This window comes from Anas platyrhynchos, chromosome 3 (assembly GCF_047663525.1).
Source record: "Anas platyrhynchos isolate ZD024472 breed Pekin duck chromosome 3, IASCAAS_PekinDuck_T2T, whole genome shotgun sequence".
In the NCBI taxonomy this organism is placed as follows: Eukaryota; Metazoa; Chordata; class Aves; order Anseriformes; family Anatidae; genus Anas; species Anas platyrhynchos.
The window spans coordinates 84,888,251-84,903,972 of NC_092589.1; the positions used below are offsets into that span (position 1 = coordinate 84,888,251).

At 36.5% G+C, this 15,722-nt stretch overlaps 1 protein-coding gene across 9 annotated transcripts in view; it reads right to left on the bottom strand.

The window, feature by feature from the left end:
• DOP1A (DOP1 leucine zipper like protein A) overlaps positions 1 to 15,722 on the bottom strand; it is a 61,360-nt gene that overhangs the window by 33,993 nt on the left and 11,645 nt on the right. For 5 of the 9 annotated variants that reach the window (XR_005264336.2, XM_038176584.2, XM_038176579.2 and 2 more), the window contains exons 4-14: positions 13,550 to 13,720; positions 11,786 to 11,975; positions 11,142 to 11,240; positions 9,988 to 10,087; positions 7,491 to 7,600; positions 5,529 to 5,637; positions 3,787 to 3,907; positions 2,959 to 3,078; positions 1,208 to 1,322; positions 747 to 776; positions 131 to 364 (exon numbers count right to left, since the gene is read on the bottom strand). Coding sequence is in view for 8 of the 9 variants with exons in the window: in XM_038176584.2 (XP_038032512.2) it covers positions 131 to 364; positions 747 to 776; positions 1,208 to 1,322; positions 2,959 to 3,078; positions 3,787 to 3,907; positions 5,529 to 5,637; positions 7,491 to 7,600; positions 9,988 to 10,087; positions 11,142 to 11,240; positions 11,786 to 11,975; positions 13,550 to 13,720 (1,399 nt within the window). In the remaining variant the exon portion in view is untranslated. The remainder of the gene's footprint in view (positions 1 to 130; positions 365 to 746; positions 777 to 1,207; positions 1,323 to 2,958; positions 3,079 to 3,786; positions 3,908 to 5,528; positions 5,638 to 7,490; positions 7,601 to 9,987; positions 10,088 to 11,141; positions 11,241 to 11,785; positions 11,976 to 13,549; positions 13,721 to 15,722) is intronic. The other 4 variants (XM_072036240.1, XM_027454950.3, XM_072036241.1 and 1 more) reach the window with 2 other exon arrangements.

Genomic DNA, 15,722 nt, shown 5'->3' on the forward strand with positions numbered 1-15,722 from the left:
AAGCTAAATCCAATGAAGGGCTGTAAGTAGTCCAACACTGACTTAGAAAGCCCACTTTTCATTAGAGGAAAGTGACACACACACACGAAAGTACCATTTTTCCAAGACACTGCATAATCCAATCAGTTACCTTTTTATTTTCCCATTCTTTGATGGAGCTACTGTGTCCACTAGGAAGCTGCAGGGTACCATCTGCACCTGCAGACAGCAGCGGAGGTTGGACCTTACTAAGGATCTTTGAGCAGAGTCTCAGAGAATCAGTAAGCTCAGACAAGTGCAAAGTCTGAAGGTGGCTTGTCAATGCAGAAATCATTCTGAGCAACAGCTGAGGCAAGTGTTCTGTCTGTATTTCAATGTAAGTCTCCTAGAAGAGATATACAACAGCTCATGAGTTGTACCAAATCCCACCCTAATAGTTATTTGCTATAACAGTGGTACCTGTAATTCGCTTAACTGTGTTCTACACATATGGAAAATGAATGTCTTAAAACTGAGACTAAGAACTATATCCTTCCCAAAATTTACAAAATGAACTTTACATTTGGGTAACCAACAAATGTAAATATTTAACTTCTTTCAGAAATTTACATCTTGCTCACTACGTACAAGTTACAAAATACGGTAATAAGGCCAAAAATAATATTATTATTTTAATATTCTTAACATATAAATTAAAGAATGGAAAATAATGACAAAACAAATCATTAGTAAGCATAAGTAAATGGAAAACGGGCTGATTGCCATACCTGACACAGCACTCTCATACTTCTAGTAGGCTTTGAAATAAGAAAGCAGAGAATTGAGGAAAGACAGGTAGAAAAAACAGTTCCAACAGTCTTTGCTACATTAAGCAATGCCAACAGAAAGATACATCTTATCACAACATTTAAAAGAGCTTTAAAAGAAAGTTGCACATTTAAACTAGCATATGAAACTACAAAAGACTATGCTTGTAATTAATACAGTGCGTTTTAGAGAAAAGAAATAGAGGACAAACAAAAAAGTTTCAGATGTAAGCATCATTAGAAGTTCGCAAATATCCAACCAGCCCATCAAAAATCATACACTGAAATCAAAATTTCTTTTAAAGTTACCCACCAATTTATGACAATATCTTTTTGGTAAGAAAATTTAATAAAGTAAGGTATTTCTGTAGACTATAAAGAGACAGTATGCCAGGATTAGCAAGAAGTAAAACAGTTCTTACCAAAGACACTATATCCAACAAAAAATCTACTAACAAGCAGAAATTTGTCAGGGGTAACTCAGATTGCTCATTACCACCTCCAGGCCCAGTTTGCAGTCTGGCATGTAATGTCCTCCTGCAAAATTCAAATAGGGTTTCATGACATCGTTTCCCCACCCCACTACATTGACCACATTCCTTTATATCAATAAAAAGCTGTACACACAAGGGAGAATTCCTACAAACAAACAAGGAGTCTCTCCTATTTCTGTTAAGTACCACACTTGCCCCACTGTGGCTTCTGAAAACATGCAACCAGCCTTTCACTGTAAAAAAGCCTTTGTTCATAAAATAACGACATTCAGTCTAAAGAAAATCGCATTTGTGACTCCACCATGTACTGCAGTATTTTCTGGTATGAGCACAGGCACCAATGATAGAATTAAAGGAACAGGGCTACTGGAAGCAGTCGTTTTGAAGAGATCTATACGCAAGGCATTAAATATTTAAGATAACCAAAAACGAAATAAAAAGCCCACTAAGCTTTAAAGCTGTGCAAGATAAAAACAAGATAGGCTCTTCTAGACTTCAGCTTCAACTGACAGCACTGTTTTATTATCAACAAGAATTCAAAATCTGATGAGCGCTATTGCTGAATAAAGTTAGACAGAACACAAACACACAAACACATTGCAATCTGAAGATATTATAAACAAAGGAATTTGTTTCTCCAACTCATTCATGGGGGTGGTGGTAAGGGCAGAGTCACATTCTCAGTAATAGTTAATTATGCTCATCTTTTCTCTTATTTTTGGAAGAGCACCTGAACACATATCCCCAGGACTGAAAAAGTGATTTATTTGAAATAGGAGCAGTCTACAACATTAAGTAATTATCAAAAGACTAAATAGCAACAACACAAAGAGCATTATGTCAGTGACATATATTTAAATCAAGTACTCAACCCACACCTCTATCAGGTAACCATCTCTCCTTAAAACATACAATTTTCTTTCTAAAACTAGTAGCCTGGGCACACTGCTGGCTCACGTTCAGCTGGCTGTTGACCAGCACCCCCAGGTCTTTTCCTGCTGGGCAGCTTTGCAGCCACTCTTCCTCAGGCCTGTACCCTGCATGGGGTTGTTACGAGCCAAGTGCAGGACCCAGCACTCAGCCTTGCTGAATGTTGTGCGATTGGGCTCGATGCATCTACCCAGCCTATTCAGATCCCTCTGCAGAGTCCTTCTAACCTCAAGGCAGATCAAAGTACAGCCGAACTCAGTACCATCTGCAAAGTTACTGAGAGTGCACTTAACCCCCTCATCCCAATCACTGATAAAAACGTTAAACTAGCCTGAAGGCTGAGCCCTGTGGAGTGCCACTGGTGACTTGCCACCAACTGGACTGAACTCAATTCACTGTGACTCTGAGCCTAGCCATCCAGCCAGCTCTTCACCCAGCAAACTGCACACCTATCTAAGCCACGGGCAGCCAGCTTCTCCAGGAGAATACTGTGGGAAACTGTGTCAAATGTTTTACTAAAACCCAGGTAAACAACATCCACAGCCTTTTGCTCAGCTGTTAAGCAGGTCATCTTATGGGAGCAAAGAAGGGAAAGGAATTTCCAGAAGGAAATCAGGTTAGTCAGACTTACCCTAATAAGATCATCTAAGTTGTAACTTCTTTTGCCTTTTTTAAAGGCAAAGAAAAAAACAAACAAACAAACAGAACACACACACACCAACAGAAAAATACAGAGCATTACAACCTACCTACAACATTCTTCAAACCAACGAGCAATATAATCCCACATGTAGTAAGGCTCAAAGGAATTAAATAGAAGATTGGCAGTTTTAATCAATTCTGCTGTTTTCTTGTTTTCTCTCAGTTTGCTAAAAGAAAAAACAAACATTTTAAATTTTTAGACTTCATTTCTAAGTTATGTACTGCACCAAGTTTACCCGTTGCCAGTCACCACTGACAAAACACCTTCCCCCCATCCCTAGGGTTGTTGCTCTAGGGCTAGGTGTAGGGCAGCGTAGGGCAGGCTCTGCATACTAATGTCTCTATATGGCTCCCAGGTTTCCTGCCTGTTTTCTCATGATCATTCCTACAGTTGTTTAGTTGCTTCCTCCCTGCTTTGAACTTTTCTCCTCCGTATTTTGAGGTATTCAGCACAAATCTTAAAATACTTTTAACACTTATATCTTCAATTTTTTCTACAAGAAATCTCATCAGCCCACACTTTTTTTTTTGGGGGGGAAGGGCATGGAAGTGGGAAAAACACAGACGTAAAGAATGCCACAACTAATCTATACCATCAAAACACTGAACTTCAGCTGTATCAAACAAGCAATTGTGTCATGGACAAAAAACAACAACTGCATTCTAAATGTTAAAAAAACAAAAAACAACTAGAGCCCTGCAGACCTTTGCACTGAACACAGAAGTTGCAATTAATATCAACAGAATCTGTATCAGGAAGAAAACAAGGTCACAGCCTCAAAGGCTTCGCAGCTATGGCCTAGATACAGCATGCTTTCAGCAGCAGAAAGATGCATTTCTTTTCAAATGTAAAATACATTATACACACTGTCTACCTGCTTAGCTGTGTGTGATCTTTGTTGAAAGAAGGCTCTGCCTGAAGCTCCAGTTCTGCTTTGCACTGTGTATATAATGTTCTGAAAACTTCAATCAATACATCCTCCAGGATGGCAGGGCCTAAAGAGAAATACCAGCAATGACAGCATTGTATGTTATAAGAGCACAACAGTCCACCCTTGAAATTAAACAGATCATTAGTTAGCTTTGGTCACTGAAGCCATAAGTCATTTTGTTCAATTTTGTAAACTACCTCAATTTCAGATTTTTTTTTTTCATTCCAGAAACATACAGGCAATTACAGTCACTAGGAGTATTCTAAAGCACAAGGGGAATTCTTGGTCCATACGTGTACAATGGTGGCTCAATACAAATACATTTAAGTTGAAAACTAGGCAAGCATGTTAGCATGGACCATGCTCAAGCATCTTTACCCTATCTTTAAGGTATTATTAAATGTGACTATGTGGATTCTCAATCAAAGGTAGCTTTTAAACAACCATTTTAGAATACCTACCCAGAAGCTAGTTTATACTATTATCCTACAGAAAATATACTCAAATATTTAAATGCGAGTAATAACAGATAAAATATTTTGAGTATCTTCCTTTTAAATGTAGGTAGGTTTTCTTTAATTTCAGATGTAAGCTACAGAGTATTTTTTGAAATAGTGCCTCCTTCAGATTTGAGCTAAATCCTGGTTTTTAAGATGGAAAAATAAAATAAACAACCAACTTTGAGATTAGTTCCCAAAGTGATCCTGCCAGAAATACCCCTTGTTTTCTCGTGTTGTCTCCTAGTCTTACTGAATTACCTTCATTATGGTCATTACCTACATTATGGTCACCAAGTCGAAATCCTACTAGCTTCTTCTGTCTAACCTTGCTGAAAGAATCCTCATAGCTTTGCTTATTTTGAGAAAACTTCATGTGCACACAATGCCTCTGAAAACATTACTGACCCCAAAAAATTCACAAAATACCAGGAAGACATCAAATTCTTATCAGATATTTTGTTCTTTGAAGTCTGTCTTAACCACTTCCATTTCAAGCTATACTCTTACAATTGCTGCATTTTTATGCTTTTATTATTCTGCCCCCAAACATTTGGACAGAAGTTTCCATAACTATCAGTGACCTCCCAAACTCTTACTAGAGAAAAAAGGCTCAATTGTTGTCAATGCTTTGCCTTACCCACTTTTGTCTCAGTCCCCTGCACTTAAACTGATGAAAAACTGCATCTTAACACTCCAAACAGCAGAAAGGAAAATGAAAACAAAATAATGAAAAGTAAAAAAGAAACTTTGCTTCCTAATTGATAATTCTTCTGAAATAAAATGATTGTTTTGTTGCTAACACCTCTGAACTCTATGAGCATATTAGCAGAATGAGATTATTCCCAAAAGCAACACCTGAGAATTGAAACTGTAAAATCACTGTTCGATTAAAGAAATGAGAAAGATCCTATTAGCATTTCTTTCAACATGCAGTCATTTCTGCCTATGACTTGAATTTCTTATTTCATGTGGTGAAAGTAGAAGAAATTGCATTTGGATGAAGGTAAATCTAACAACGACATAAAATTATTAGCTTGGAAAAATCTAGAAATCCAGTAACCTGACAGTACTAGCACTGTCATTAAAAAGAAAGCTTTTTTAGATTTGACCAACAAAAGAAAAAAAAACAGTTAAGCAAACCATGTGAGACAAAATAAAGACTAGAAGTAGTAATATGACAATTACCTAGTTCAGGCTTATCCAGCAAACTGATAAGAATTCGAAAAGGCTTTAAGTCTTGCATTAATGTGCTTTCTTCTCCATGTCCATTAACTTGTAATATTCCAACCATGGCCTACAAAGAGCAAGAGCATAACAGGAAAAAGAAAAAGAACACCAGAAAACAGCTTTTGAAAGAAAGATACAATAAAGGCTGCATATAAAGAGAAAACTCTCAGTAGTGGAAACCATTATCTCAATGCAGCTCATTTTCTCCAAGCTTAACTATTCTTTCAGCTTTGCCTGTAAGATTAAATTCTGATCCACAGAAATATTAATAGGTATATACTAAAATTCAAAAAGAAATAGAGAATGCCCAGTAACATACTGTAAGTAGATACCAATCTTGAGAACAAAAAAGACGACATAAAAAGTACTGAAGAAATTGTTCGAGAAGGCAAGGCATGTATAATTTAAGGACTGAATAAATAATAATCTGTCCATCTAGCATATACTAGGCCCGTCTACATGGCAGACCACTTTTACATCTGCTACAAATCAGGAGGTATCAGCCAGTATCCTGAAAGGAAAGTCTTTGGTACTTTAACATATCTTTAGAAGGTCAGAACTCTCAGTAATTTGTCTGAGTACAATTCATTGAGAGACTACTAAAGAAGAAGGCAGAACAGAACAATCTATATATATTTACATCTTCTAGACCAAACCATTGCTTTTAATGCCCTTAAAGTATTTTAAGACAAAAAACAAATGGATCATCTCCATTGTCAAAAATAGCCGCTCTCCATTCTACTGTTACAGTAGTTGTATGCTTAAAAAGAAATAAATAAAAAATAAATGGACTGTTTCAACTTTACACTGCCATTAGTTTTTTCAGACAGAAAAACTTTAATGACCTTAAGACACACAGATGGGCAGATTTAAAAGGACAACCAGAACAAGTGCCTAAAGGATGGTAAAAGATCACTACATTTTGTATAGATGGTATGGGTGAAGCTGTATCTCATCCAAACCTTTCCTCAAGGTTTAGATATTCATCATCTGCCCTGGGAAGCAGAAGAGGCAAGAAAAGGGTAAAGAGGGCCAGCAAGTTCCTTGTTTTACGGGAATTCAGTTCTCTTCCTCATCACTAAATCAGCAGTTCTCATTAACTTCAGATAAAACTGAGAAGTGCTAGCTCTCTGCTGGATATCAGCTTCAAGTAGCAGTAAGCTAAATATTCTTGTCAGCTACTAATGTTGGAAACCCCACTCTAATTCCCACACACAGTACTGCAGTTTAACTGAATATCAGAAAAATCCTGACCTTATCAATTTGCCTTAATGAGAAAATATCTTCCTGATTTCAAGATCAGACACAGCATTTTGATAGACGTCTGTATACTTTAATTACTGTGAGAGAAGGAGCGCAGTTCTTGAGACAAGGTGATCCCAGCACATTTAGCTAGGCTTGGAGGGTCAAACAGCATGACAGCCAACTTGCTTGACTATTCCTGACTGCCAGTGGACAGTGGAAAAGACGTTCCCCTTGCCTAGGAGGGATGAAGATCCTTCTTACACAGGCCTTCTGAGTAATGACTTTCTGCTCACAATTTTCCAATTCCCAAACTAAAGGAATCTTCTGTAACTATATTAGTAGAAAAGAACTCCCCAATTCTATTCTATCATAGAAAAGGCTTCAGCGTGCTGGGCTTATAATCAACTATCTTCCATGTATGCTGCATTCATGGAATAATAGGACAAGCAGAAATCTAACAGATGTCCTGATAATATTGTTATTGTGAAGAAACACATTGTCTCATATCTTCACTACATTTTTCATTGATAGGGTTTTAGAAGAGTACGACATAATACCGCAGTAAGACAGAAATTACATGGTCACATTGAAATGTCAAGTCACAAGACAGACAGCAACTTCGGTCAGTATCTATTTATGAAGATACATGCCACAGTAAAATACTGTGTTAGTTACCTGGACTAACATCTCCTTAGAGAAGGTATTGAAATAGTAAGTGGCATGCTCCTCAGGATTGCTGTGCCTTGTACTTCGGGGTCCTATAAGGGCACCATTGTTATCAAATCCTTCAAGCAAACAAAAGAGAAGGCAAATAAATATTTATCTCTTAATAGAATATTTTATCAACTTCTTTAAATTAAAAATTAACACATTAGCACTGGTAACTTACCAAGATGATGTCCAAGTAATGTTGGCAAGAAAAAGATGATTTTAAAGAGAGTTTAATACAAGAAACTAAGTGATACTTCCATGCAAGCAGTTTGCACACAAATCACCAAGTTCAACTTTATTCAACACTCCTAATCAAATTCCTTCTCACAGAAAAGAAACAAGTGTTCAATACCACAGCATAAACTTTATAGTTCTGAGAAGACACTCTAGGACCACGTCCCATAAGAATACGTCAATATTAATACTATGAAGACACACAATTGATTTGACAAAAGAAGAAAAAAGAAGGAAAGTCTGAGAATTCTGCTCAGCAGCAACCTAAAACAACCACTGTTATCAATGGTTAAGCTAACTAGAATTCAAAGAGATGGAATGTCATTTTTATGCCTAGAAAATGTTAGTAAGACCACTCCCATATATAAAACAATAGGAGGGAATAGGTAACACCAGAATCAAATAATCTGTGCAGAACATCAAACTTCAGAGAGTCTTCAAACATAACTGACTCCCCTACACACATACAGTACGTGCTAGCAGTAGGATACCACAGTAATAAAAAAGCAGCACAGTGTAAAAAGAAAAAGCCAAAATGCCAATAAGTCTATCTGAAAATATATTTAATGGAGGCAGTAACTATTCACAGAACAGCACCAAGAATAGGCATTATGAAACTATTTTCTGAGGTTCCAGTATCTTTCAGTGGGAACCTCACTCATGCAATGGCTGTAGGAGCTTCCACAACCAAGAAAAAAGTGATTTTAGAAGCATGAAATATCTTTTTCAATGACTGCAGAAGACATATCTAATCCCCCCAAACTTAGCTAAATTGGAAAATGTAGGCACACAGCGTGACAGTGCATTTCACTGTCTTTCTTTAAGAGATGAATAATTTGCAAGTCAGGATCCTGCAAAATGATTAAAGCATGAAAAGATTTTTGCTGAAGTTGATATATTTAATCATCTAATGGATGACATTCATCTGGCAAGAAGTTGTGTGAATTTAATATGCAGTACTAAAAACAAAGAATCCATGTAGTTTTGCAGGGAAAAAAGAAAACAACAGCAAAACTAAAGAAGCCCTCATTTTTTCATGTTAATCCTTTAAATCCCTACAGCTTCTACAACAACAAAACCAATTCCCTCATGAAAAATAGTGTTGCTTACTCCATCCCTCCCTTAGTACCTTCAGTTCTCTCCCCAGTGTCCCCTGGCTACTTATTTTCCTCATTCACCCATGAGCTACCTGGCTCTGATGTCTTATCTATCTGCTGGGAAAGATATTACAGCTGCTGGGAAGGGTTCTGGTTAGCCTGAGTAGTACATTTGTATTTGCTGGTGAGACAGGAAGCTTAACAAAAAAGGTAAGAGCAGAGCATAAGTGTCTTCCCTCCAGAAAAGGAAAACATTTCCTTCCATTCAGTCTCTGGTTTCTATGACACACTTAGGAACTCCCACGTCTAAGATCCTGAATTCTCTCTCAAAGTGGGCTGAAAGTGGTTTTCAGGAGTAACAGACCAGCTACATGTGACCACAGATTTCATTTTCTCAAAAGAAAAAGGCTGAATAAGAGTATTTTTAATTTATTTAGAAAATGTTTTAATTTTCTAAATATTCTCTAAGTAGTTACTAAAGTCTTCTAAATAGCTGCTCTTCTCTCTCATCCTTTTCTGATTACAAACTGATTTAATACAGAAGAGTAAGCCTGTATTAATAAATGATAATCTATCATTTGGTAGTAGTAAATGTCTGTCTCCTCAGTAATCCATTTTTACCCCCAAATGGGATTGAAATAATGTTTTATGCCTGTGGAAGACATGAAAAATAATTGGTGATTTGTTAATTCAACCATGCAAATATTTAATGAAGCTTAAAGTTAAGATTTGCATGCTCAAGCCTCTACCAATATAGTATCAACACATTTTAACATTCCATTTTATTTTCATCCCTTCTGTCCTATTATCCTTCAACTACAATGCCTGTTCTCTGGATTTCCTTTGTAAGGTTTTAGGGAGATAAAACTTGCCTTTAAGTGTCTATGCATGCCTGAATGCAGCCCATAACTGCTGCTATAGCAAAACATACAGATAATTTATGTAACAATTAGGAGTTTCAGCATGACATTTTTCATTTATGCCCAGAGAGACAGATTGCTTTTCTTCCTCGTGACACAAATTATGCATTTCATTTTTCCAAGCAACTTTCTCTGAAGTATAGCAAAACACCGCCAATGAATGTACAATCTTTATTGCATTATCAGTCAAAAATCAAAGTGCAAACCTACCCAGAAGCCATGCATAAAGCCTTCGATTAAGCGACATATCCCTGCGCAGCACTACATGAAGGGCTGCTGACAAAATTCTGATCATGTCTGGACGCGTTGCCTGAAGTTAGAAACAAGACAATTTAACTATGAAAAGTAACATTCCTTCTAAGGTAGCAGCTTAGTGTGCATTAAAACATCGTTAATTTCATGTTTATATATGAATTCAGAGTAGTACAACATAATCTTACTTGTAGGAAACCAAAAAAAATTATTAGACAAGCACTCTTTAGTATATATAAATAAGTATACACTTCATAAATCGTAAAAATACTTCATTAGCAACTCATTTTTCTTACAAGGTACTTTAATTTTCCTTATTAGACAAAACCCTTGAAAGAAAACTCAACCAAAACCCAGTTTAAAAAAAAATCAGAGGAAAGAATTTTAAATAAATTCCATCTGTTACTGTTTTGAAGGTTTGTCTTAACATTAAAAAAAATGTGTATTGATAATTTCGTCAGCCTACCACCTAAAAAGGGACACACAAAATATTCTTATGTTAACTGATAAGTGTGAAAAAAAACACTTGCACATGACAAAACACAGTTCTTTATACAGGAAAGTACAGGTTTTCTATAATTTCTAACAGACTGAGAATTTTGTGTATATACGTTAAAAAAAAAAAAAAAACAACACTAAAGAAATAAAAAAATAGACCTTAGAGTTTCTAGGCCTTATCTCCCATTACTCCAGCTCCACTGGTCTGACCCAAAATCAATAATTATTTTTTTAATTCTTTCATGTTCTGAAGCACTTACGCTAAAAGATTAGCTTTCACTGCTTTTGAATACTGAGAATTGGACACTTGCACATAAACAGATGATCTGCTTTCAAATCAAATTAGAGCAAATTAAAAGTTTTTTTTAGAGACTAGACACAGTATTATATATTGGGGTTTGGGTATGCATAAGTGGAATTTAACACATCAAGCTAGAAAGAACAAAGGTAGAGGTCATGGCATGAGAATAGCCAAACTTCCAAGACAAACTCTTAGAGATGACTCTTCAAACTCGGAGAAAAATCACTAATAAACACTGCATAAATACTGCTACTTATTAAGAAGCAGTACCTTTAGGAGTTTGCCCATTAGTATCTCTTATATTAATACCTACCTGGCTCATATGGAATGGAAAACAAAAGAGGATAAGGTCCAATGTGCTCCTTTGTACTAAGACACTGGTATCTTGCACTGATGTGCTTACTGCTTCCACCTGAAATAATAGCAGGAACAAAAAAATAAGTTATTTGCTCTCTTTTTTAAGTAGGTAGATATAACTGAACTCTCAAAAAGTAAGAGCAGTTGCTTATAAATATGGTGAAATGTATGAAATAAAGTTACTTTAGAATTTTGAATAATTAAACAGAACAGGAAGACATAGTTATTTTACCACTGAAGAAACGTAACCAACAGGTTCCCTGAACTACATAAGTATAAATATCAAGCTTTTGCTTTCTTTAAATAACAATACATTAAATGTAAGAACATTAAAAAAAAATTACAAATAACCTTTAACTGAAATAATTGAATGGAGATAAAGTTCTATACCAAACCTGAGCAGGTCTGAAACACTAGCTCAGCTTTGCAACACTTTCATCATACTCAAAAAAATCAATTTAACTGGAGGTGTAACAAATTAATGTCCATTTTGTATTTTCAAAGGTTACGTTCAAAGATACAGTAGATATCTATACCCCCCTGGAAGCAGCTTATATAATAAGTCTAACACCAGTGTTACTGCTGTCAGTAAAACATTACCATTAATTCAATGTCACTGCCAATTATATAGAGTTGATCTTCCATTGAAAGCTTCCTGTTGAGGTGGGAGAGGACATAAGTGATTCCAGGCAGGCGAACTGCGGGGCTTGTGAGCAGACTACCCCAGAGAGCACTATAGAAAGCTGACTGGTCCACAGCTGAGGCAACCTTCTCCAACAGCGTGTTTGTTCTGCAGAATAAAACCAAGTCAGCTGAATTAGGTCATGCAGCACAGTCCTTGCCCTCACCACTAATTCTAATAAATTAATAATCAAGCCTTACGGGAAGATCAACATTTTATTTTGAGTGGCTAAGAGAAGCCCTGGTCCTGAACCTCTTAATGCAGCCTGAACAGAGTGATCCAGCTAGCAAGCCTGGGCCAGCCTGGCTTACAAAGCACTTCTGCGTGCCCACAGCTTCACTTTACATACTTTGTATGTTCAATGGGCCAAATAACTTTTTCATCTGCTACTTGAAGCCAACTGTTGGCTAAGAGACAGAGAGAGCAGGAAAGCACAGCTACTGAAGAAAAGAACGAAGGAAACAGCTTTTGCCCACTGATGCCTTGCACCAGGCACTTCTGGCAATAACAAAGCATAACAATTGTTTCAGCAAGAGTTATCGCTTTCACTGCCCTCACTTCTCTCCCGTCATGGGCAGCACCTCCACACAGTACGGCAGGCCCTGAGAGGCAAGCTGAGCAGCCCTTGGAGAGTGATGGAAACTGCACAGCAAAGAAGTAGGTAGCCCTTGCCCACTGTAGTTGGTATGCCAACTATGCTGTATCTGCCTACATAGAAATGGAAAGAGGTACGGTTAAATTGCTCTTCATGTACAAGTTGTAAAATTCCAGCTTCTGAAGTTCTAGGCCATATTCTATGGAAATATCAAGAATATGAAAACACACGATCAATTCCAAAACCCCAAGGCTGTGGACTATAACTTCATCCATTATTATATTAAGATTCTACACCAATGCCCCAGCTACTATGATCAAGATAACTAGCAATCCTAAGCCCCAGTCAGTGTAAGAAGAGCTATTACCTCCCAGGCCACTCTGCTAGAAACATATTAATAATCCATACAGATTGGTGGATCATTGCTGCCTGTCTTTCACATAGGTTATTTAATTATAACTTAGATATGGTAACAAACAAACCTTAATGACGGAAGCTTGGTCTGTGCATCTTAAATCTAGTTCAAATGTGTCTTTTAGCCCAACTAATATGGCAAACATAACTTCAGTGACAACCCATGAAAAGAAACAAGCAGTATGTTCACAGAATCCCAGAACAACTGAGGCTGGAAGGGCCCTCTGGGGGTCATCTGGCTCAGCTCCCCTGCTCAAGCAGTGTGACCCAGAGCAGGTTGCCCAGGACCACATGCAGGTGGCTTTTGAAGGTCTCCCAAGGAGGGAGACTCCACCACCTCTCTGGGCAACCTGTATCAGTGCTCCACGACCTGCGTAGTAAAGAAGTGCTTCCTGATGTTTCTGGTTCCTAACATGCCATATGCTGCCATAACTGAAATATAATGCTAAGTTTATTTCATGTCAATTCCCTTTCAATATCAGGAACAACTAACAGTTAGTTTACCATAATTATTGTTCGTAATCTTCCACCATAATGTTGTTCAGTTACAATTAATATGACTGAATTAAATGAGTACCATGTATCTTTAAAAAAAAAAATCCAAAAATAAGTATGTAATAAAAGGTTGCAGGAAAAAATAATTCATCATATTGCTTTATTAGCATATCCTTACCTTTCATAGTATTCTGACCCCTCCTCTAAACCAGGCAGAATCCCAGTTAACAGTCCTTGCAGACCTGGTTTCAATGTTTTCCCCAAAGGGAGGTAATAAATCTCATACAGACTCAATAATGTTGGCTTGACAGACATAGCGGCATTAGCGAGGAGTGGAAATAGCCCGGAACTGTGGAAAAATAAAATTTACCTCTTTTAGGAAGCTGCTCATGTGAGACAGTTACATTTATATCATAAAACTGTTGCAGGTATGCCCAATGTATGCCAAATGTCAGGCTTGTAATCTCAGAATTTAGCACTGATGCAGACCACCACGCTGCACAACTGCCTCCCTGATTGACAGATTAATGTCATGAGCTTTAACAGTAAAGCACCAAAGGCCCAGAAATGAACATGCCTTTCACTAATGACACAAATATCAAACTAGAAGCAAGTATGCAAGATAAAATGCTAATTTTGTCAAGCTACATCACAATGGAAAAAACATTTTAAAATACGTTGTCTTTCCATTTCTTTCCACTTATTAAGAACAAACAAAAATAGATGGGAACCATTGAGGTAGTTTATAAAAACACTTTTTATAATAAAAGAAAAACAATGACCTTTTACATCACCAAATAATCTGAAGATACATTTTAAGGCTTTTGTACTGCTAAGTAGCAACAAAGTCTCCTTCAAAATTCAGCCTGAAATAGATTCTCAACCTAAAAATAAACTCACTGTTTACACTGAAATATTTAAAGGATTGAAATAAAAACATATTTTTGAGTTTACCATGAAAATGTAGGTTCATGAAAGTTAAAAATATGATCAGCTAAATAAAGGAGATTATCCTACATATTAAGATCATTTCTGCTGTTGCTATTAAATGTATGTGACAAATTATGACAAGTAACAGCAATAATCAGTGGTGTGTGAACACAACCATAGTTTTCAAAATCAGTGAGGACTCAAGATAGAATGCTCCTGACAAATGGAGGAAAATAATGAACAGGAAAAAAAAAGTTTGAGACTTAAAAGTTTGGGTCTTAAAAAAACCTACAGATCCATTATTAAAAATCATTCTGAATATAAAGTTTACAGATGTTACAGAGAAATGAAAATCTTTGCAAATAGCAGAGCTGTTTGTAAAAGTTATTTTTGCCTTTATCTACAAGAATCACTGTCTTGCCATTGTCAATGGGTTTGTTTTTCTGCAGAAAATGCCTTTTGTTCTATAACTAGCACACTACCCACAGTCTTTCTTTGTAAGGCTACTAATCGTTCTTCAAGATGTGATGCTCAGACACATTCTGGTTACATGAAAAATACTGGAATCTTTGATAATGCCATAATCAGAATGTCTTCATCTCCTCCCAAGCATCAGTAACAATGGCTCTTAGTTACATTACACAAGGTAGCATTTTTCACTATCCTCGAACTTATTGTTAGCAAGATGCTGCAGCTACTGAATTACCACCCAGCCAAAAAATTGTGAGCTATGAGTTCACAAAATCTTTAAAAAAAAACCATAAAACCAGAAAACAGATCTCTCAATACACAAAAGTAAATATATATAATGTATTGCCAATGCAAGACAGAATAACTGAAGTTAAGATACACAATTTATTTCCAAGCGTTAATATACATTTTTGCTATGTAATCAGAATTCAATTTTAAATCTGTGATTTCTCAACTTGATGGAATTTTAATCTCTAGGGATAGCTAAAGACTAAAAACTGTGCGTATACACATATGCACACATCCTTCTATTCCTTGCATAATAAACAGCCTAACGTCTTGCCCTCCCTCACCCACCCAAGAACCTGTTGGAGGTTTAGGAATCAGTATATTTTCACTATACTTCATTTTCAAGGTTATCCTTTGCTTTCATTGCAGTCAATTCTAGAGATTGACAGCAAGATATGTTTTGCGTCTCCCCATCATTCTAAAAAAAACAAAACAAACAAAAAAAAAAAACAACACAATCTTTCAGTTCTGTTGCCCTGTTTGCTTGGAAGAGACAGTTTCTTTAAGACAAGCTACGCTCAAATCACAGAGAAATGTAAATACATTGAAATAAACGTTAACATTTCAATTACTTCAATTTATGTACATACATGCACAAAACTTTGTTTCCAAAAGAAATAACAAATTCCAGATTTCCTAGCATAGGTGACCTGCATATCTTT